We start from the raw sequence: 25,021 nt of genomic DNA, 5'->3' as shown, positions 1-25,021 counted from the left end.
TTCTTAATCACGTAGAAAAAAGGAATTTAAAAGCAATGATGTTTTTAATCTTAATCCCTTAGCCATTCCACCGGTAACATTTTTCATAGTGTCTTACGTACTTGTTCAGTCTACGTTGCTTCTTCGCGTAGGGTAATTGGGAAGGACGACTGTCAACAAACCACCGTATGAGCTCTAATTTCTTTGATTTTCTTGTCATGATCATTTCGCGAGTCGGCCGGCCGGAGTGGCCGTGCAGTTCTAGCCGCTACAGTCTGGAACCGAGCGACCGCTGCGGTCGCAGGTTCGAATCCTGCCTCGAGCTTGGATGTGTATGATGTTCTTAGGTTAGTTAGGTTTAATTAGTTCTAAGTTCTACGCGACTGATGACCTCAGAAGTTAAGTCGCACAGTGCTCAGAGCCATTTGAACCATTTTTTTTTTCGCGAGACGTGTGAGGAAGCAAATAAAATTTGACCGACACTCTTGGAACATGCACTCCCCGAATTTCATCAGAAAACCTCTCTGCGAGGTATAACGCCTCACTTGTTGCGTCTGTCAGTGGAGTTTGTTTGGTATCTCTGTAACGCTGTCACAGCGAGCACGTAAAAGATTCCGCGATGAAACCCGCCGAGTTCAAAAAATGGTTCAAATGGCTCTGAGCACTATGGGACTCAACTGCTGAGGTCATTAGTCCCCTAGAACTTAGAACTAGTTAAACCTAACTAACCTAGGGACATCACAAACATCCATGCCCGAGGCAGGATTCGAACCTGCGACCGTAGCGGTCTTGCGGTTCCAGACTGCAGCGCCTTTAACCGCACGGCCACTTCGGCCGGCCCCGCCGAGTTCGATGGATATTTTCTGTCTCCTCTACTAACCCTGCTGGGTGAGGGCCCCAGCGTTTTGTAAACCATTTATTTGTTGAACAAATTACATTGTCTTAAGATTGTCCCAACGAATCTCAGTCCGAAATCTGTTTTTCCTACTACGTGCTTTAGGTCGTCATCCCAGTTTCTGTCTTACCGGATGGTTACTTCAAGGTATTTTACGGTAATTAACTGTGAACAGAGATAGGCTGCCAATAGTATCATGTAACAGAATTGACTCTCTTCATCTACATATGTACAATACGTTAAATTTTCTTTTTTTATGTCCTGTCCCTGGACCAACTGTCAGTCCTCAGCAAGTCTCCCTGCATTTCGCTACAATCTCGTGGTGTACTAGGCTTCCTATATATCACTGCTTCTTCATCGAATACTCTTATGGAACCTCCAGTAATATCCACTACACCATTAACACAAATTTTAAACAGTTACAGTCCTACAATACTCGCTTGCCGTACCCCGAGGATTCCTTTACGTCTGCCGATTTTGTTTCATTGAGAACGGAGTGTTACACTCTAACTATGCGTCCTGAATTCGGTCACAAATGTGACCCGATACTCCGTAAGCTCGTAATTTGTTCACGAAACAACGCTGCAGGACAGAACCGAATGCCTCCCGGAGGTCAAGGAACACGGCGTCAAACTTGGCGGCTTAGTCCTCACCATACAATGCTGTATGTGTTTGCGTGGTTTCCCCAAGTCTTTTCATGCAAGTATGGCGAGAATTCCTTCAATAAGGCCGTATCTAATTTCTTTCTCTGTCAGTGAGGCAGTTTGAATTTTTTTCTATCTATTTTCCCGAATTGCCTGTACTTGCACCAAACCCCTACATTTCACTTTTCAGATCTCGTAGTAAAAACAGCTGTTGCATTTATTTATATATTTTGGCTTTGAGCCAGTCTGTCTGTAGACAAGTGTGGGGGTAACTACCATTAGTTTCACACCCAGCCCCGGGAAACGGCCGGAGTATTCACCCTGTTAACAGTTCGATTTGAGGTCCACGTTGAGCCATTGGACAGCACTAATTAAAAAATGGTTTAAATGGCTCTGAGCACTATGGGACTCAACTGCTGTGGTCATCAGTCCCCTAGAACTTAAAATTACTTAAACCTCACTAACCTAAGGACATCACACACATCCATGCCCGAGGCAGGATTCGAACCTGCGACCGGAGCGGTCACGCGGTTCCAGACTGAAGCGCCTAGACCGCACGGCCACACCGGCCGGCGCAGTAATTAAATCGCCGAGTAGTATCTACGGGGTAATCACAGCGCGCAGCGTGAACCAAGGAGCCACTTTAACTAGACGGCCACTGCTCATCTCAGATAATGCCGATTTTCACGTGATTTTCGTGGTTCCAGTTGTGCACATAATACTCGTACAATACCCGTGTTGTGGAGCTTTCTTTTATCGTCTTTGAAACATCATCGCAGAACACACTTAAAGTCGATTCATAATACACGTTACGAAAGGGAACGAAAGGCGACGTCGCCGTCAAACCGCAGTGTGTTCACGCTAAACGGAACGTCACCACGATGTCACTTTGCGTAGCCCACTACCAACAAAGACGTTATGGAATACCATTAGTGATGCAAGAAGTCTGAATACACTTTCACATTTAACTAGCATCAATAAACTTATTACTGGTCAAAGTAGTATTCCTAACAGTGGGGATTCCCCAGAAATTTATTCAAAACGGGCGAATATTCTAAAACTGCCGTTTTTTGTACAAGTATAACTGTTACGGTGTAGCGGATAGGAACCACACAGCAGTTGACAGGTATCTGCTCATTATTTCTCATGTAGATTAGTTTGATATGTAACTAGTATGCATATTTCATTAGTAAATGCAAAGTACTTCATTTTATGTTATTAATACCAATGCGAATGACATGTTTTTGACTTAATGATCTGGAGTTACTTGCTTCTTATGATAAAATGTGAGATCTTCAACAAGTTCTTTAGAAAAGTGTTTTTATTTATTTAACAGTGGCCTTAGGTTGATGCTGAAATTTTTAAAAATAAGTATGATCTACGAAAGGAAATTAAAATGTGTCAGAAATAATTCACATAAAAATCCGGGTTAATACTCCCCGAAGCGGACTTCATGGCAGATTCGAGCCCGCCGCCTGCATTTTACTCTGACAGGGCGAGAACCAAACATACCTAAGTTACATGGTGATCGATAAAGCTACAGCATTTCCCAAAGCTTACTGCAATGCTAAATCTGTGATTTACTGGCATCGCAGACGATCACTGTTACAAATGTGCGGGAGGCTTGTAATTACTAAAGAGTTGATACCCCCAAATTTCAGGATGGGGAAAATGTACCCTCTTGCTCTGTCCCCAACCCACTAACCCCCTCCCCCCTTTCGGATGCCTATGTCTATGTTCGCAACAGATATTCTTAGCAAAGTGTGAATGGTAAACTGCTGAGAAGAGAAAAAAATACGAAAACCTGTCATATTTCGACAATTATTTGCTAAAGAAAATACATAAAGAGATACACATCAAACTAAAAACAGAAGGCAATTCGCACAGTCTTTTTGTCATATCCACTGTGTCCTTTTTTCGTTCTAAGTACCAAATAACGTCAAAAAATTAACCTTTTCTTTTTCTAAAGAGCTTTGCTTGCTGTTAATTATTATGTCTAGAAAACTGTGTAATAAATTAACGTTTTTATTTACACACAGTGTAGGCTTTTTCATTGTCTATGCATCGTAAAACCTAAATATTTTTCCCTTTCAGATTTCTCACCTTTTTTGTGAAAGAACATTCAAAGGACAAAATATCAGTCTCGCTGGAAAGTATACAGTGTGGATCGAAGACAATGCAGATAATAAAATAAAGACTAAGGAAACACGAAATTGCAAAATCCAGTTCTGTAACATGAGTGATCATGGCTTCCCGAGAATTAATGGCGTTGATGTTCCGTTCCGCCCCGTCACGTTGAACGTTACCATCTGAATTGCATTGTGGAATGTTTTCATGTTTAGTTACGTCAATTGGAAAGCGATCTGCACGAGGACAGAATGAAACATGAACGTCAAGGATTCTCCCGTAGATAATTTTGATGTTGACGTTGGTGGAGGAATAGTGACGTTGCGTTCTTGTATTGGAAATTAGCCTGTTCTCGCCACGACATTTCTGCATCTACATCTACTTCTACGTCTGTACAGAGCAAGCCACCTTATGGTGTGTGGCGGAGGGTACTCTGTGGACCACTGGCAGTTCCCCCTTTTCCTGTTCCAGTCGCGTATGATTCGCAGGATTGCTGGTAGGCCTGCGGGTGGACTCGAATCTCCCCAATTATTTCACCGTCTCTTCACGGGATGTACGTAGAAGTAAGCAACATATTGGTTGACTCTTCTAGAAACGCACGCTCTCGGAATTTTAATACTAGACCACTCCGTGACACAGAATGCGTGAATTGCAGCGCCTGCCACTAAAGCTATCTAACATGGGTTCCAGACTGGCGAGAAATATTCAGGTATTGGTCGAGAAAGAGTATTCTAAGCTACTTCCTTTGTTGATGGATTTCGTTTCCTGAGGTTTCGTCCAATGAATCTCAGTCTGACATTTGCCTTACTCGCCATAAATTTTAGGTGTTTGTTCAAAAAAAATGGTTCAAATGACTCTGAGCACTATGGGACTTAACAGCTATGGTCATCAGTCCCCTAGAACTTAGAACTACTTAAACCTAACCAACCTAAGGACATCACACAACACCCAGTCATCACGAGGCAGAGAAAATCCCTCACCTCGCCGGGAATCGAACCCGCGAACCTGGGCGCGGGAAGCGAGATACCGTACGACCACGAGCTGCGGCCTAGCTGGTTGTTCCACATCAGATCACTCCGTACACGTACTCCTAGCTATTTTATGTAAGTATCTGCTTCCAGTGATTGTTCTGCAATTGTGTAATCATACAGTAAAGGGTCTTTTTGCCTACGTATTCGCAAAATGTTATGCTTGTTCATCTTGAGGGTCAACTGCCTCTTCCTGCACCTAGGCTCGATCCTCTGCTATTCGCTACAGCTTTCTAGTGTTGCGATTTCTTTGTGTACAACAGCATCATCTGCGAAAAGCCTCATAAAACATCTGACGTTATCTACTATGTCTTTTATACATATTGTAAAAAATAATGCTCCTATAACACGCCTGGGGCACGGCCGATATTACTTTAACGTCTGAAGACTTGTCTCCATTTAGAATGACCTGCCGTGTTCTGTTGGCTAAAAATACTAAGCGAAGTCACACAGTTGGTCTCGTGTGCCGTGTGCTCGTTTTTTGTTCATTAGGTAGCAGTGCACTACTGCACTGAACGCCTCCTTCAAGTCAAGGAACACGGCATCTACCTAGGGTCCTGTACCTCCCATTTCTGGATCTAGTGGAAGAACAGAGTGAGCTGCATTTCACAAGAACGTTGTTTTCGGAACCATGTTGATTCCTACAGAAGAGATTCTGGTCTCCAGAAATGGTATAATATGCAAGAGTAAAACATTCTCCGACATTCTCATTTTACAGTACTAGATTTGGTACTTTGTGTCTTCTTATCGTTCTTTTATTTTGAGGTACATGTAAAATACAGCCTCTGCGGTTACCAAAAAATGTTGTTGTTTCACTATCGTTTACGTTCATTGAAGGTCCTTGTAGGATTCCTTAGTACACATGAAAATACACTCCTGGAAATGGAAAAAAGAACGCATTGACACCGGTGTGTCAGACCCACCATACTTGCTCCGGACACTGCGAGAGGGCTGTACAAGCAATGATCACACGCACGGCACAGCGGACACACCAGGAACCGCGGTGTTGGCCGTCGAATGGCGCTAGCTGCGCAGCATTTGTGCACCGCCGCCGTCAGTGTCAGCCAGTTTGCCGTGGCATACGGAGCTCCATCGCAGTCTTTAACACTGGTAGCATGCCGCGACAGCGTGGACGTGAACCGTATGTGCAGTTGACGGACTTTGAGCGAGGGCGAATAGTGGGCATGCGGGAGGCCGGGTGGACGTACCGCCGAATTGCTCAACACGTGGGGCGTGAGGTCTCCACAGAGCGACGCACGGATGCACGCCAAGACCGTAGGATCCTACGCAGCGCCGTAGGGGACCGCACCGCCACTTCCCAGCAAATTAGGGACACTGTTGCTCCTGGGGTATCGGCGAGGACCATTCGCAACCGTCTCCATGAAGCTGGGCTACGGTCCCGCACACCGTTAGGCCGTCTTCCGCTCACGCCCCAACATCGTGCAGCCCGCCTCCAGTGGTGTCGCGACAGGCGTGAATGGAGGGACGAATGGAGACGTGTCGTCTTCAGCGATGAGAGTCGCTTCTGCCTTGGTGCCAATGATGGTCGTATGCGTGTTTGGCGCCGTGCAGGTGAGCGCCACAATCAGGACTGCATACGACCGAGGCACACAGGGCCAACACCCGGCATCATGGTGTGGGGAGCGATCTCCTACACTGGTCGTACACCACTGGTGATCGTCGAGGGGACACTGAATAGTGCACGGTACATCCAAACCGTCATCGAACCCATCGTTCTACCATTCCTAGACCGGCAAGGGAACTTGCTGTTCCAACAGGACAATGCACGTCCGCATGTATCCCGTTCCACCCAACGTTCTCTAGAAGGTGTAAGTCAACTACCCTGGCCAGCAAGATCTCCGGATCTGTCCCCCATTGAGCATGTTTGGGACTGGATGAAGCGTCGTCTCACGCGGTCTGCACGTCCAGCACGAACGCTGGTCCAACTGAGGGTGGAAATGGCATAGCAAGCCGTTCCACAGGACTACATCCAGCATCTCTACGATCGTCTCCATGGGAGAATAGCAGCCTGCATTGCTGCGAAAGGTGGATATACACTGTACTAGTGCCGACATTGAGCATGCTCTGTTGCCTGTGTCTATGTGCCTGTGGTTCTGTCAGTGTGATCATGTGATGTATCTAACTCCAGGAATGTGTCAATAAAGTTTCCCCTTCCTGGGACAATGAATTCACGGTGTTCTTATTTCAATTTCCAGGAGTGTAGTTTCAGTAGTATGTTGTTATGCAGTATTAACAGCAACACGGAATAAGCCCTTTCTCTTATTATTTATTTCATTTTTGTGATTCCACAAGGATCTATATTATTTTACACAAAAAGTGGCCACATACCTGACAAAAGATTATTTACTTTTTAATATACCTAGTCAAAGAAACAACTACACTGCGATTAAATAAGAGGAACATAAGTAAATGAAACAACTTTCTTTAAAGAATAAACTTTTTAACAGTGAAACAGTCATCTCTCTTGAAGGAGAAAAATACAGCTGTTTTATAGTTATTTAGTACTTAAAAAGGAAACAACACAAATAAATATTGTGAAAAGGCGCTATGGATTTCCTTTAATATCGTCTGATGTGTTTATACGTATCTATCTTGTCGATTACATATATGTTAATGTTTTGTGATATTTGGACTACACTTATCCCATTCTCTCACTTCTCTGCAGAGTGAAAAAGTTAGCATACAGTCTTCTTCAAGAAAATCGGTTATGAATTTTTCTTTGCCCGTTACTAAATTCTGGTATCGTCTCTAGTTCGTTTAGTAATGTCTGATATGATTCATTCAACCCACCACCTCTGAAGTATTCTGCGACTTTTTACCAGGGGAAGGTATCTCATAATCTCACTTTCACCATTTATGCTGGGTTAAGCCACCCTGTGATGTTATATTGACGTCCCAGTCAGTGTGAACACACCGCAGTTTGAGGGTGACATTCCCTTCAGTTCAGTAACTTTCCCTTGACTAGCAGCGAGAATCAATCTTTATCAATCACGTCTAATGTACATCATCTCTTCTAACGTCGCACGTCCATCATGCTGACACATGGGGTGGGCAGTGAACAGATAACATTAGCCATATGGTCTGCACGCTGTTACGTCGTGTTCTGGAAGACTGCTTGATACCGGCGAATCCCGCAATGCGTGTAAACAACAACCAAGTGACAGTCCCACATTAACAGTATCGGCGAAGACGACCGCAACGAGTACTAGAACACATTTACATATGAAGGGCTTATTTCAATAGTGGTACAAGTCCATTACCTCCACTTTTCTGCCTAAAATGCTTCTGGAATTAATGATCCAAACAAACGGAAAGAAAGGTTCATCTCTAGCAGGAATCCACATGCTTGAATATTTCTGGCATCTCAACTGCAGATTTTTCAGCGCTCATTTAACTTTCGGACTCTGCATCTCACAATGAACAAAAACGGACTTGTACCAGTATTGAAATAATCCCTTCATATATACTCCGCTAGCCACCAAGCGGTGTGTGGCGGAGGGCGCAATTCGCCCCAAAGTCATATTTCCCCCCTTTTTTCCATTCGTGGATCGGGCGAGGGAAAAGCCTCAGTACGAGCTCTAATTTCTAATTTCCCTTACCTTTGAACGGTGATCATTGCGAGATTTGAAAGTTGGTGGTAATAATATATGCTCTACATCCTCGGCGAAGATCGGATTTCGGAATTTAGTGAGCAGCTCCTTCAGTTAGCGCGTCGTCTATCTGCAAGTGTGTCCCACTTCAAACTTTCTATGAGGTTTGTAACGCTCTCGCGATGGCTAAATGTACTTCACAAATCTTTCCGCTTTTCTTTGGACCTTCTCAATCTCTTGAATCAGACCCAACTGGTAAGTGTCCCATACAGACGAACAATACTCTAAGACTGGACGAACTAACGTATTGCAAGCAATTTCCTTTGTTGAAGGACTGCATCGCTTCAGGATTCTACCAATAAACCGCAATCTAGAGTTCACCTTGCCCGTTACTTGTCTAATCTGATCATTCCATTTCAGATCATTTCAAATAGTCACACCCAGATACTTGACAGATGTTACCGCTTCCAAAGATTGATCATTTATTTTCTACTCATACATTAATGGGAATTTTCGCATTGTTATACGCAGTAGGTTACACTTACTAATATTGGGAGATAACTGCCAGTCATTACACCACGCATTTATTTTCTGAAAATCCTCACTGATTTGTTCACAACTTCGTGTGATACTACTTTCCTGTAGACTACAGCATCATCGGCAAACAGTCTAATGCCGATGTCAATACCATCAACCATTCGTGGTATTCCTTTAATGTAGTGGGCTCTTCACAGCCAATTATACTCATCACCACCATATACTCTGGCAATTAATTTCTCTTCAGTAGAATCATCTATCTCAAACGTGTACAGATAAAGTAGTTCATGTTGCTTCCTGCTAGAGGAGGCATACAGAAAAAGGGAAAAATAGGAGAAAATGTGGCTAAAACATGATTGGGAGTTTGGTAACGTACCGGAGACTACACGTTTGGTTAACTGGTTATCGAGGTACACTGGGCAACAATCCGGCATCCACCATCGTACTAATATATGCCGTTGAGCCAAAACATTTTGATAACCTTTTTAATTGGGTGTTGTTGTACTTTTCAAACACAGTAGAAAAGAAATTCTGTTTGGCACGGATTCTACAAATTCTTGATAGGATTTCAGAACAATGTGGCACCTGATGTCCATGCACAGGTCAAGCAATTCCCGAAAATTACCGTATGGTGGTCTACAGGCACGCAGCTGGCGCCCGATATGTGCTCCAATGGGTACAGATCGGGTACATTACTTGGGCAAGACATCTTTGTGAGTTCCCTATAATGTCCCTCAAACCACTGCAGCACGATTCTGACCTTGAAACACGGACAATTATCCTGCTGGAAGATGTTATCGCCAAAGGGAGAGACTTCAAGCATGGAGCGATTCAGGTGGCCAGCTGCCACGGTGCCTTCGATTACCACTACAGATCCCCCGAAAGCCCAACTCAGTGTACCTCATAGCATAATTCTGCCCTCGCCAGTCTGCATGTGTGACGCGGTGCATGTTTCGTGCGTGACGCGGTGCATGTTTCGTGCAGCCATTCACCCGGATGACAACCTCTAAGGACCTACTATCGACCTGGTGTAACAAGAATTGCGATTCAGTCGATAGGCGACACGTTTTTATAGATCCACGATGAAAACTCATGACGCTGTGTCCACGACGTCGTGGGTCAACACAGGAACACACAGGGGCCGTGCAATGTGAGACTCCATGTTCAACAATGTCCTTTGAACGGTGTGCTCCGAAACACTTGTGCCTTCACCGGCGTTATACTCCGTCGTCAGATCTACCACAGATCGTTGCCTGTCCTGGATTACACAGTGGTGGATCCTCCGACCTCTACGTTTTGCGATGAGACGCTGTCGTCGAACACCATATGGCCCACTAGTTATTTCACAATCCTTCAATCATTTTCCATGTGTGCTCACGACAGCAGTACCCCCACGGGCGAACAGCTTCGCCGTTTCAGAGATTGTCGTTTCCAGCCGCAGCGCCATCGCAATGTGCCCTTTGTCAAAACCACTTATTCGTATATCTGCGGATTTTCGCAATTGCGGCGGCCCGTATCTTCACTATAATGACTGCCCATTCGCCTCTCTTCCACTTACATTCTTTCCTTACTGCGTCACGTTAAAACGGTTCAAATGGCTCTGAGCTCTATGGAGCTTAACATCTGAGGTCATCAGTCCTCTATAACTTAGAGCTACTTAAACCTAACTAACCTAAGGATATAACACACATCTATGCTCGAGACAGGGTTCCAACCTGCTACCGTAGCGGTCGCGCGGTTCCAGACTGAAGCGCCTAGAACCGCTCGGCCACACCGGCCGGATGGGCAGTGATCATAACGTTTTGGCTCATCAGTGTACGTTGCGTAACGATCATGAGATTAAGATAAGAGAAATTTGAGCTCATACTGAAACGTATCCCTCGCTTCTCCGAGAATGGAATAGCACGTGGAATAACTAACTTTGGCACAAAGCAGTCTCCGTCATAGACTTCACATTGTACTGCAGAATGTACCGGCTGTCCTCCCTGAGAATTGCCAGGTGCATTATCTCTGACGGTTCGGCACATATTTACAATTTCGATTTTGCTGTTTGTAGATGGAGTCGGCCAAAACAAGTACTGCTCACCCCTTCTTTCATACGACGTCCAGTGTCGGCGGAACTGTTGTATGTTTCACTTCTGAAATGACTCCTCAACAGAAGAATCCATAGGATTGAGATCAGTGATGTTGAATGCCAGGATACAGGACCTGCACGATCTATCCATTTTAGACCATATTGGTGCATTAGATGTCACCTTTTGCCGATCACGCATCAACCCATTCCCCAACCACGTTCCATGGGTGAAATTAGAGGCCAATTAGATGGGGATTTAATCGAAAAGTTAGCATTCCAAATATGTTTGTAGTACCTTGGGCAATATTTCGTGCTGAAGTCAGTGGAAGTTCATAACCACACCCATGTTTAATGGAACGAGTTTGCTTCTATTACCATAGACGTTCATCTATGTCAGTTTTCACGATTATTATACATCCCACGTACGTATTGACGAATACTTTAACCTTCCTCCAGCACATGTTACCATCCCTAGAGACGGTGCACAGTTATAGGGAAATCGCGAAGAAAGCAGAGGATGCATTTCGAACGTATCTTCCATGTAATAAGTATCGGCTGGTTACTTTCTGCTGGCCGGCGATAGCAGCTGTTTGACTGTCACTGCTCGAGCCTCAAGAGTGATTCCAGGATTCTGGGATAATAGATCGCCCCGAACGCATTACGGCGGCTGTCACACCGATCGTTAGGGTGGGTGATGGATGAACGCTGCGGCGTGCGCGCGTTTCCGACAACACAGTAACTGCCGGGGCGCGCGGAGGGAACTGCGCGAAACAGCGGGTGCAGGGGGGGAGGGGGTGGGCGGGGGGGGGGGGGGGAGGAGCAGGTGGCGCAGCGGCCGCAAACTGCGCGTGCGCAGTGAATTGCCGCACGAGCCTCGGGCGTCTTCCGTGTTGTGCCAGCGTATTGGCTCCGGGAAATCTTACAAGTCTTCAGCTCTGGGGAACGATACGTGTCATAGCTGTGATGAATCGAGCGGCCTTCCTTGCCGATGATTGAACGGGTCGAAGGAAGGGAAGGGATTCGTAGTGAGCCGGTTCGGAGCCTCGTCGTAGAAAATTTTACACGTAGACGCAAAATATACGGGACAATTTGATTGTGTGAACGTTCTCATTTTTTGTTCAGCTGCCGTAAGGTATGTGGAGGTTGGGTGCCACGAGTAACTACAGTATTACCTAGATTTATCACCCTCGTCCTACTATACTATGACTTGTGTCGTTCGTGGCGAAGGTTTCAGCTCGCCTAATCCGTGTATCGCACGCTGGTCCCTACGGGGCATATATTGCTACGTACTAGGCAAAAAATGAACTGGCATTACAGTGAAGTATGCTATCACGAAAATTCGGTGAAATAGCTGACAACCTGTATTGTATAGTCAGTTGATACAACAGCTGAGTGGATATTGGACAAATACAGAGATTTACTGTAGTACAATCGGATACTTCAATTGCCACGACTGCCGATTGATAACCTAAGTAGAGTCCCCTTACTTCTAAATGGTCAACAATATTCATATACGAAAGCTATATAGTATCAATAAGTTAGCAGCTACGCAGGCTTATATCGACTCAGACGGCCATAGACACGGGTTCCCAGGTAGATGCCGTGTTTCTTGACTTCCGCAAGGCGTTTGATACAGTTCCCCACAGCCGTTTAATGAACAAAGTATGCTATCACGAAAATTCGGTGAAATAGCTGACAACCTGTACTGTATAGTCAGTTGATACAACAGCTGAGTGGATATTGGACAAATACAGAGATTTACTGTAGTACAATCGGATACTTCAATTGCCACGACTGCCGATTGATAACCTAAGTAGAGTCCCCTTACTTCTAAATGGTCAACAATATTCATATACGAAAGCTATATAGTATCAATAAGTTAGCAGCTACACAGGCTTATATCGACTCAGACGGCCATAGACACGGGTTCCCAGGTAGATGCCGTGTTTCTTGACTTCCGCAAGGCGTTTGATACAGTTCCCCACAGTCGTTTAATGAACAAAGTAAGAGCATATGGACTATCGGACCAATTGTGTGATTGGATTGAAGAGTTCCTAGATAACAGAACGCAGCATGTCATTCTCAATGGAGAGAAGTCTTCCGAAGTACGAGTGATTTCAGGTATGCCGCAGGGGAGTGTCGTAGGACTGTTGCTATTCACAATATATATAAATGACCTTGTGGATATCATCGGAAGTTCACTGAGGCTTTTTGCGGATGATGCTGTAGTATATCGAGAGGTTGTAACAACGGAAAATTGTACTGAAATGCAGGATTATCTGCTACGAATTGACGCATGGTGCAGGGATTGGCAATTGAATCTCAATGTAGACAAGTGTAATATGCTGCGAATACATAGAAAGAAAGATCCTTTGTCATTTAGCTACAATATAGCAGGTCAGCAACTGGAAGCAGTTAATTCCATAAATTATCTGGGAGTAGGTATTAGCAGTGATTTAAAACGGAATGACCGTATAAAATTAATCGTCGGTAAAGCAGATGCCAGACTGAGATTCATTGGAAGAATCCTAAGGAAATGCAGTCCGAAAACAAAGGAAGTAGGTTACAGTACACTTGTTCGCCCACTGCTTGAATACTGCTCACCGGTGTGGGATCCGTACCAGGTAGGGTCGACGGAGGAGATAGAGAAGATCCTACGTACAGCAGAGCGCTTCGTTACAGGATCATTCAGTAATCGCGAAAGCGTTACGGAGATGATAAATGGACTCCAGTGGAAGACTCTGCAAGAGAGACGCTCAGTAGCTCGGTACGGGCTTTTGTTGAAGTTTCGAGAACATACCTTCACCGACGTGTCAAGCAGTATATCGCTCCCTCCTACGTATATCTCGCGAAGAGACCACGAGGATAAAATCAGAGAGATTGGAGATGCTGTGGAGAGGCATACCGACAATCTTTCATTCCACGAACAATACGAGACTGGAATAGAACGGAGAACCGATAGAGGTACTAAAGGAACCTTCCGCCACACATGGATGTAGATGTAGATGTAGACGTATCTCCACAGCGACAAAGATTTAACAGCACGCAAGTCAATGACATAAAAGTTTAAGTGAAAGTGGTACATTTACGCACTCATTCGTATCAGTATGCTTATTTCACTCTGGAGTACAAGTACGTTCCACTAATAATTTTACTGTGGAATTAATACAAACAACAAATTCAACAAATACTAATTAACTGGCTGCTGCTGTTCATTGTGGATGTATACACCCGAAGTAAACTACACTAAAAGCTGCAATCAGGAATATTACTTAAATACGTTTTCTACTGAATATCCTGATGCAGTTATTGACTAACAATGCAGTACTTATAGCCGTTATTGGCATCAATTATTGAAATACTGATCCAGCAACAGAAAAAACACGACAATCAATAGGGACAACAAAATTCTTCACACGCACAAGTAAAATTTATTTGAGACTATTCTGATCATTAAATATGATTCTCCGTTATTAATTCAGAAGTGTACAACTGCAATCCACACTATCAGCGGAGACAGTACAGCAACCTCACCTTACCAGTAGCTGGCACCTATAGTCCGTGTAAAAACAATTCCAGCTTATTTACTGCAGCTGATGAAAGCACAATGCGATACGGTCACTTAACTATCAGCAGATCAGGGAGTCCAATCTCTATACATACCACAGTTACTTTTTTGCATCCCAGTTGTTGACATTCCTTTCATTGACTTCGCCACGTATGACTGATGATTATATGCGAAATATGATTAACAATATATTACAGGCAGTTTAGTGGTTGTTAAGATATATATCCACCTTCTTGGCCTATTAGAACCCAAAACACATATAGTACCAAACTAGTACATGACATTTATGGATATGACATACACGATGCTTGATAGTTGGAAAAAGACAAATTAGATACATTGGTGAAGTAATTTCACCTTTTGTAATACTCTGTTGATTTATTAGGCCTTCATCCATCGATGCTGCAGCCTCATGTTATCTTCGGTTAATTTGTGATTTATATATTAGTCTTATTCAAAAATTGCTAAGGTCTTGGACGTCAGGGTAATAGGACGTACACTTCTACAGACCTGTCGAGTTTTTTGCTGTTTACAGTTTGCCTGTGTACGTAATTCTTGTATATTTGAACTTATTTAGCTTGCTGTAGTCCTTCCCTTTTTGGGGTAAACACAAATACCAATGCTGCTTGATCAAAAGTTTCAACATTTCTGAACTCAGCTGTCAACCTCAGAATGTTCCTAGTTTCGTATAACACAGACAAATTATATGTTACGCTACTGAAGATGCCACATAATATGCTAGAACTTGCATGGATAAAAAAATAAACAACAGCGTCTTTCAATGATTTTGCCATTTTAGTTTCCCTTTTCTCCAAGCACGGAAATCAAGATGATTTAAGTACGACATTCAGAATCTTACGTTTTCCGTATCGATCTCCAAACAGGAACTCGTGTTGCTGTAGCAGAAAGTACAAAAAATTAACGTTTCATGTTCATATTAATCGGCAGTACTGACGTATGTGCTCCCTATGAAAAATAAGTCTCTTCTTTCCGTTCATATAGTTTACTAGAGAATGACATTAAGAGCTCTACCATGAATGGTTTGTCCAGTTTTCATGGTAATGTTTTGGTAGACAGTGTTTCTAGACGCGTATTAAGTTCATCGGCCCTCTTCCGGCCTTTCTACATCGACCAGTATCTTCAATTCTCTTCGTTTGCCGTGTTTGATGGCCACAATTTTTCCACGAACTGTGTGTGTTATCACGACAGTAGAAATAGTACCGTAGCTCTAGGTATCGCAAGTAGATTATCGACGGCGCCATCGATAATTTGCAGCCATTAGAACTGTTTACGGCTGACAGGCCAACGCAGTCTCAGAACGACGCCAAGGTGACTGACGCTTCAAAACACTCCCAAACGTGTTGTAAGACGATAGCAAACGAAAGATAAGTTAATTGTGTTGCTGATGTCAGAAAAGATTCTCTGGAAATAAGATGTTCACATAACTTCGTCTGACGTCATTAGGTATAAGGATAGTGATGAGGTAATTATATTTTTAACGGTGGTCTGCATTGGTACGAATTGGATGGGCTGCCAGCGAGCAAACTGCCGCTCGTCGGCCAACTGTTTACATGGATTTTAATCTTAATATAGAATAATTCAAGAGTATTAAATAGATGATGATGTATAAGACAAGATGGTGTTGATGTCATGTAGATTGCTTTCATTACAACGATGATGTGATGGAGGCTTCTGGGAATTATGAAAAGGGATTATGGTGTTGGAAGTATTGTAGAGAAGATTGTATGGAAATGTGGGGTGTCCATGGGATAAGGAGCTGTTAGATGGGATGTAGATGTTAGATGAGTAAAATGTTGTTGTTGTTGTGGTCTTCAGTCCTGAGACTGGTTTGATGCAGCTCTCCATGCTACTCTATCCTGTGCAAGCTGCTTCATCTCCTAGTACGTACTGCAGCCAACATCCTTCTGAACTTGCTTAGTGTATCCATCTCTTTTTCTCCCTCTACGATTTTTACCCTCCACGCTGCCCTCCAATACTAAATTTGTGATCCCTTGATGCCTCAGAACATGTTCTACCAACCGATCCCTTCTTCTAGTCAAGTTGTGCCACAAACTCCTCTTCTCGCCAAGTCTATTCAATACCTCCTCATTAGTTATTTTATCCACCCATCTAATCTTCAGCAATCTTATATAATACCACATTCTATTCTCTTCTTTTCCAAACTATTTATCGTCCATGTTTCACTGCCATACATGGCTACACTCCATACAAATACTTTCAGAAACGACTTCCTGACACTTAAATCTATACTCTCTTCTTCAGAAACGCTTTCCTTGCCATTGCCAGTCTACATTTTATATCCTCTCTACTTCGACCATCATCAGTTATTTTGCTCCCCAAATAGCTAAACTCCTTTACTACTTTAAGTGTCTCATTTCCTAATCTAATTCCCTCAGTATCACCCGAGTTAACTCGACTACATTCCATTATCCTCGTTTTGCTTTTGTTGATGTTCATCTTATATCCTCGTGAGTAAAATACTGGCTAGAGAAGGAATAGCTGGGTTGTAATGTTCTTTTTGGATGGGATGTGTAGAACAGAAGTTGGAAAGAAGTGTAGATTTTGGGGATGCGTTCACGATCTGGCAGGGTAAGGCAGCTGTAATTACTCTGGAAATGGAGATGGAGAGTTTGGAGGTGGAGGGAAGGTATGATGTGGTGATACAGACGCAACAGCTGGACAGGATTCTCAAGGATGGAGAAGACAATAGGGTGTCTGGACTCTACTTCAAGGAAGGTGTAATAAATTTGAATGTGTCGAAGAGTTTGAGGTGGTGTGGGGACTTTCTGATCTGGTACTGGACACTGTTGGAAGAAGATAGTCAGAAATGGAATGCAAGGTAGAGTGCATGTTGTTCAGCGATTGATAAAATTTGGGACGAGCAGAAGTCCGTTCTACATTTGAAACGTCCCCTTTGAAAAATTAATGAATTGCTGTGCTGATGAACCTCTTACGTTATTTGATTTTCACAACAGCTGAGCAAAACAGAACGTACTCAGACATTTCTCTCTTTAGTTATTCTGATCATCACTAAACTGACACACAATATTTTTAGCGCAACGCAATCTGACTTTCAAAAATCCGTACAAAAGAATGGCCCTGACTAACAGTAACCTATACCTTTCGTGAACACTTACCTCACAAAAATCTTCGTTACCTGAACTACTGCAATACAGCGAGCGCCAATACTGCTAGCTAAATAAAAGATTCAAACTACTGAAGGCACTAACTACTGATAGGCATACTTACCAAATGAAAGATTTTGATGGAGAACAATCAATGTATTTACCTTAATAGCGTTCACAAGTAATTATATATATATATATATATATATATATATATATATATATATATATATATATATATATATATATCAGTCCTTGATATCCAGTATTACAAATTTACTCTTTCTGATGGATACACCTCCATATCGTCCGCTCTGAAAATTCTGCCATCTCTCTCCCCACATCCACCACTGCTGACGGCTCACCTCCAACCGCGCAACGCTATGCGCTGTTAACAGCCAACTGCCCAACACTACAATAGCAGATTCCAACAATGCAAACCAGCCACAAACTGCACACAGCACAGCCAGTGATTTTCATACAGAGCGCTACGTGGCGTTACCAACATAAAAACCTAAACAGCCTACTTACACATTGACGTAGCTAAGGATGGGATGGATGAAGGTTTAATGTGTGTGGATTATGATCGTGGGATTTAATACCCGTTTTCGGTCAGTTAGTTGTTCTATTACTTGTAGTCTATTGTGGTGGAGATACTCTTGGATAATTAGCAACTGATAGTTCCACATTCATTTTTGATCGAGTGTTATTCCAAGATATTTTAGTTATTTAGTCAAGCGAATGAGGCAACAGTAGAGCTAGAGATGCTTCTAGTGCTGCAGTAAATGAAATCCGCGCGTTCACTCTGAGTACGTAGATGCCGTACACCTCCAGGTCCCCTGTTGCTGTGTGTAACTTGTTGAGCACTCTGACTGTCACACGCCGGCAGACTGACTGTGGCGGTGTTGGTTTTGCAGCGGCGATGGGGCGCAGCCAGTCGACGCCGGGCCTGGTGGAGTCTCGCGGCCGCATCCCGCTGGAGGACATGTGGGTGTCGCCGCTGGAACCGCTGCTCACCGGAGGCTCGTCCTCGGGGCCGCCGCCCTACTCCGCCAACTCGCTCTTCAGCCCCGCGCTCAGCCCCACCTCCCGGTAAGCACCAGTCCACCCCCACTCTTACTCGTGCCCGTTTGTCCTACCAGCTACCATCCGCTGCTATATTCATTACTGTCGAGACATTTACCTGTCTGGAAAATATGTGTATGTCATTCCTCTGCTATGGTATCTAAAGCCACCAATACTGTTCTGAGGTGAGGGGTTGATCTATTATTCTGTTATTCTGCGCAGCGGATTAATCTGAGATGTACCCTTTACCCTGTGTCTCCTGCAAGGTGCAATTTCCACCCCCACACTACTACAGAAGTCAGACAGACGCTCCTAACGTTCCAAAAGGAAATGCCTGAAAAACTTTCAGCAATGAATATCTTCTGAAGTCGTCCACTGTAAGGAAATGACACAAAAATTCTCAAAATTTCTTACGTAACTAGTGGGTTACTTGGGTACTGGAGTAATGCTAGTTAGTGTAAGAAAAACATGAAACTAACGAAAGTTATTATTTATTTTGCAAAAATTCTGAGAAATCACAATGACACTTTTAGTTATGAATTGAACAAGTTATATCCTGGTTCTTTTCGGAATGTGAAGTTACCTTTCAAGGATAGGATTCGCTAATGAAATTTCTATACAAAGTTTAAGATGCTTGTTTCCTTGGCAGAATGGCTGAGAGGCACGCCTACTCAACTTGAATAATTATCCTTTAGAATGTTGATAGGTGCGGTCGAGGCTGTCGCGTGTGAAATGCAGTGAAGTGTACTGTTGTGGAGGAAATATTGGGCTTGCAATAGCTGTAGTGCACGTTACCGTAAGCTGCAATGACTGCTGTCTGTGCCACTCGCTGCTGACAAATAAGATAACTCTCGTTCTATCTGGATTGGCCTTTGCCAATCAAACTTTTCCTATGCCTTGATGAAGTCAAGGATTCCTATTCGCCCCTAGTCTAACTATTGGCGTGGTACACCGGTCAGATAACCAGTCCACCATAATGCCACTCAAAATTCGCTCGCAGGCGTTTAACTATAACTCTGTCTGTTCACACCGCACAATTAGTGTGTCGGCCAACACAGTGAACAACGCTTAATCGCAAGGACTCAATATAGAGTAGCACTTCCATTCGCTCTCGACAGTGGTGCTCTCCCAGTGAAGTACTGAGGAGAGACTTGTTCCTTGCTCTTTCAAGTACACGTACGAGCGCGCACGCCCTCGTTACGTGTTCTCGCTCCAAGAGTGACAACGGTACGGCCCCTCTCCACGCCAGACGTGAAGGGGAATATCTTTCGGTCTCTTCCATTATTCCTTCAGCTCAAGGCATCAGAAATATCGTCTGCCAATTAGCACTGCTCTTCTAAAACGGGAGAATGACGTTTCGTTTAAGGCGACCAATCCGGAAGCTTGCAGCTTTGGCGTTTGGCGTTTGCTGTCTCCCTGTGAAAAACTCTGAAACTGCATGCTATGTGTAAAGAATGCATAGGCTGGCCGCTCCCACACAATGAAGCGGAATTTGCTTTTAAGCCGAACACGGGGTCGATCCCCTTTTTCATTCGGGCCCACACTGTCCGCTACACGGGCGGTCACCGGCTGACATGGGCTTGGTCATCCTCTGAAGGGCCTGGCATCCCGCTGTGCGGCCTCTCTTCTGAACTAAAAGCCTCTGTGACCGTCGTGTCTGGAATGTATGTGTGCACACCAGCCTTCAGTATTACAACCACGGTGCGCTCACTTGTCAATTGCATATCGTTTACATGAATTCATACAACATTGACTTTATCTTATCTTGTTTGGGTTCAAATGAAGCGTCTTGATGTGCGGAACATGATTGTGAGGGCGGAATATGTAAGCAATGAAGATCAGGAGACCACGAACTCTTACACTGTCGTCAGCTGCTTGTATACATATCCTTGTTTAGTGTGAGTAGTATTCATATGTGTCTCTCCACAAGTGAAAATACGTGTCAGATACAAAAGTCTCAAGCTCTGGGATGTGACAAAAACTTCGACATCAGAAACCATGGATTGAAGTAGAAACGTGTTATACTTCTTAGTGCTGGCCTAGGGTGCGCATTTCAGAACTGCCGAATGACATTTTCAGGTTGTTTGGCTGAGGAACTCCCCAACATCTTCCATACTTCTCGTAATTATTGCCATATGCTAATGTTTCTCTTAATATGAGGCTTTGCAATTCGCATGGAACTCTGAAACACATACATGAAGATTGTAACACAAACCCCAAAATATTTTTTCCACACCTTTCATCACTGCCGTAAATAATGGTCGCGGTTCTCCGAAAGAGCTCATTAACACATCAAGACAGCAGTTTTGAGCGCTGCTGCTTTGTGTAGGGTCGTCCTCGACAGCAAATGCGTGATATGCGGACAACATAGTGTGCTGCCTCCTACGAAGTTAAGTTGTTTAGTATCTGCATTGGCATTGGTCAGGTCGGCTGCTGTATAGGTTTGCATGTTTGCGCTACCCCCGGTATTACTTCTGTTAAACTGTGTTTGCTTTCTGACCTTTCTATACAAGATAAGATGTAAAGCCGGCCAGGGTGGCCGAGCGGTTCTAGGCGCTACAAAAAACATGGTTTCAATGGCTCTGAGCACAATGCGACTTAACTTCTGAGGACATCAGTCGCCTAGAACTTAGAACTAATTAAACCTTTAACCTAAGGACATCACACACATCCATGCCCGAGGCAGGATTCGAACCTGCGACCGAAGCGGTCGCTCGGCTCCAGACTGTAGCGCCTAGAACCACACGACCATTCCAGCCGGCTAGGCGCTACAGTCTGGAACCGTGCGACCGCTACGGTCGCAGGTTCGAATCCTGCCTCGGGCATGGATGTATGTGATATCCTTAGGTTAGTTAGGTTTAAGTAGTTCTAAGTTCTATGGTCTGATGACCTCAGAAGTTAAGTCCCATGGTGCTCAGAGCCATTTGAACCAATTTGAAGAAGTAAAGCTCCATTTATCTCTTTTTAAATTCCCGGGCTCTAAGTGCCGTCGAAAGCAGCCATGTGGGCCGCAAACGTGCCGGCGACTACTCGTTTATACTGGGCTTGCGGACGTGGACCTGAGTGTCAGGGTTGGGCGTGGGGGGCGGGGGGGAGGGGGCAGGGGCGGAAGCAAGCCTTGGAAACACTGGACTCATGTATGGACCTTTGGTATATAAACAACCCACTCGAGCCACCCGAGAGGGGAGGAGGAAGCCGGGAGCAACCGGAACAGTAATCGCCACGCCGTGAAGGTGACAGGTCAGGTGGAAGCGAGCTGCAAAACCACGTCAAGAAACTGGCAGCTCCTGAAATAGCGCGACAGTTAGCGACAGCAAGTCGCGAAGCTATGGTTTAAGTAACAACCGACGATGGCAACACCAGCAGCACCAATCGATGTTTTTGGAGGTTTGCCTATGTCGTTGGGCGAAGGCCGGAGCTGTTCCCTTTAATCCACTAGAAATAAACACCAAATTAGGAGATATAAATTGAAGCTTCCTCCCTTTAAGACAAAAATGACATGACTGCGGCCCAAAAATACGAAAGTGTGAAAATTTTCGTCTAAAGAGTGCCAAAATAATATAAAGTAGCTAGTGCCTTAGGCCCGACAGAGCGAACGTCTCAGCGGCTCGCCAACCAGTAACTATTTCGTCTTGTGTCCATTGTTTAAGTGTGTGCCACAGAGAATTTTGAGGCAACGATTAAATGAATGCAATAATGAGTTAAGTCATATCCTTGCTCTCTGAACCTTTCAATTCAAGTAAGTCTGAAGAAAAATTATAACTCAAGACTCTACTAAAGGTCGTCAATTCAATAGAATATTTTACTCCGAACTGTCACAACAAGCATGAATCCCTATGTGGTTGTGATTTGGAAAACGCCTTATTGTGTTTCCCTTGTTTATTATTTGGAGATATGTCGTAGCCTAAACGTTGAGTGTGACTTCTACCCCTCCATGACAAAATTAGGAAACCCGGACTTCTTTTTGAATCAGGCAAGTCTAGGCAATGTAAATATAGCTACCCAATTAGACTGTGCGTACAGATGGTCCATGGCATTAGACAGCAGGCCGGCCGGTGCGGCCAAGCGGTTAAAGGCGCTACAGTCTGTAACCGCGTGACCGCTACGGTCGCAGGTTCGAATCCTGCCTCGGGCATGGATGTGTGTGACGTCCTTAGGTTAGTTAGGTTTAAGTAGTTCTAAGTTCTAGGGGACTGATGACCTTAGAAGTTAAGTCCCATAGTGCTCAGAGCCATTTGAACCATTTGAACCATTAGACAGCAAATAATAGGTGCATACTAAATCTAATTACTAATTATGTTCGTTTCTGTGGTGCGCTGGAGCTAGCCCTCAGATGACATGACGAGACTCAGTCATCTTGCAACTAACATATTTCGCGTGTTTTAAATCGAAACGACTTTAAGAATTATCAGATTAATCTGGTGCGAATAACAATCAATGTAGGCCTGTGAAGGACTGTGAAGCTTTTTCATCACAAGAGCCTGCACTCGGCATCACGAATCACTCGTGATATCTGCATCATCATACGTTTATGCTATTAATTTGTACGGACAATTCTCCGAAAGGTGATTTACCTGCTCTATGATGGCCTATACTATCCCGTGAAAACCTAGTTAGAAAGTTTCTAGATTCAGGTTTAACTGATGACACTACGAATATATTATAGCCCCATACGTATTGGCGAAGACTATATTAGACCAATTACAGCACGTATAGGCGCATTTAAATAATTACTCTTCCCGCGCTGCATACGTGATTGAAACGGGAGAAGGCCCTAACAACTGGTACAATGGAACTAGAGCTGCCATGTCTCCGGGCTTTCCAGGATTTGACCTAGTTTTGAGAGCGTTCGGGGCCGTCCAGATATTTTTACACAACTGAACGCGGTAAACCCGGATTTTTTGGTGCCTGGAAATATTCTATTGACAGGAAATAAATATATTTTAACAAAACAAAGTTCAAATTCACTATGTGATAATAGGATCGTAGGTGGTTTAATTCGTTTTATATCAGACAACCAGCGGCAAGCATTGTTAGAAGCCATAGTTTGAGTATAATGAGAAGCCGCCAACAGTCAATGATTTCATGCACCGCGCCTTCCCGCAACGCAAACGGTCAACCTATCGTCGACAGACTGTATATGTGTCCCGCAAAATGATACGGTTTGACCCAAATGTGTGAGGTTTTCGAAATCCCTATCCGCGTTGGGCAATATAAATGATGACTGGCTTAAATGGGACGTACTCTCTCCCACGCACTAGACGTAGTTACAGTATTTCGTTGCTCGTCGTTTGGATTCCAACGAAAGCCGCGTGCCGTCAGAGCGACTGTTTCATGGCGCCGTTAAAGAATAAAACAAGCAACAGAAATTCTAAACCAACAGACAGGCCACAAAAGTTTTAAGTCAAGAGATTGCAGTAAGATTACATTAAAAGGCATTTAACTGTGAGCAGACAGAGAGCATGAGATGTTTTCCTACATGACTGAAGGAAACTAAGTGCCAGATCCAATGCTTTACCAGGGCTAAAAGCTCTGTCCCTGTTGACTAAATTGTCCGCAACTGTAACTTCTATTGCGTTCTTGGATATACTGATCTCGAAAATTGTCGCCTGCAAGGCACTGTTCGGCGACAGTTGGGTACTGCAGTTGGGTGTGGACACCAACAATATGGTGCAAATGACGAATTTCTGGATCAGGAGACAATCGAAATTAAGAGCCGCAGATAGTTCAATCAGTGGCATGCAGATGGGTGTGGATAGAGATACCTCCGATATAACTAAAAAGTCAACTATGTTCTGTAAAAGATATCATAGGGCTAATCGGGTATACCGCATACCCTGGCAGGTCGTACGCTGGAGAAGGCAAAGAACTGTTGAATAAAGATATAAACAAGACAGGCGTTACACCCGGAAAGCAGCCAACACATCAGCCGTCTCTGAACGCGTCATCTATAAGCGTGAAATGAAGTACGAAGAGGCCATCAATATGGTGCAGGGACTTACTACTTGCTCATTATACACTACTGACCATTAAAATTGCTACACCAAGAATAATTGCAGATGATAAACGGATATTTATTGGATAAATATATTATATTAAAACTGACATGTGATTACATTTTCACCCAGTTTGGGTGCATAGATCCTGAGAAATCAGTACCCAGAACAACCACCTCTGGCCGTAATAACTGCCTTGATACGCCTGTGCTTTGAGTCAAACAGAGCTTGGATGCCGTGTACAGGTACAGCTGCCCATGCAGCTTCAACACGATACCACGGTTCATCAAGAGTAGTGACTGGCGTATTGTGACGAGCCAGTTGCTCGACCACCATTGACCAGACGTTTTC

The 25,021-nt window shown here is 44.1% G+C and overlaps 1 protein-coding gene across 1 annotated transcript in view; it reads left to right on the top strand.

Annotated features, from left to right (window-relative positions):
• Nucleotides 1-25,021, top strand: part of LOC124596227 (cyclic nucleotide-gated cation channel alpha-3) — a 1,106,485-nt gene that overhangs the window by 1,049,458 nt on the left and 32,006 nt on the right. The window contains 1 exon segment of the mRNA XM_047135285.1: nt 18,527-18,701. Within this exon segment, the coding sequence (XP_046991241.1) occupies nt 18,527-18,701 (175 nt within the window).

Source organism: Schistocerca americana, chromosome 2 (assembly GCF_021461395.2).
Source record: "Schistocerca americana isolate TAMUIC-IGC-003095 chromosome 2, iqSchAmer2.1, whole genome shotgun sequence".
NCBI classification, from domain to species: Eukaryota; Metazoa; Arthropoda; class Insecta; order Orthoptera; family Acrididae; genus Schistocerca; species Schistocerca americana.
Note: the sequence above shows the minus strand (reverse complement) of the source record. Positions and strands in the feature narration are given on the sequence as shown.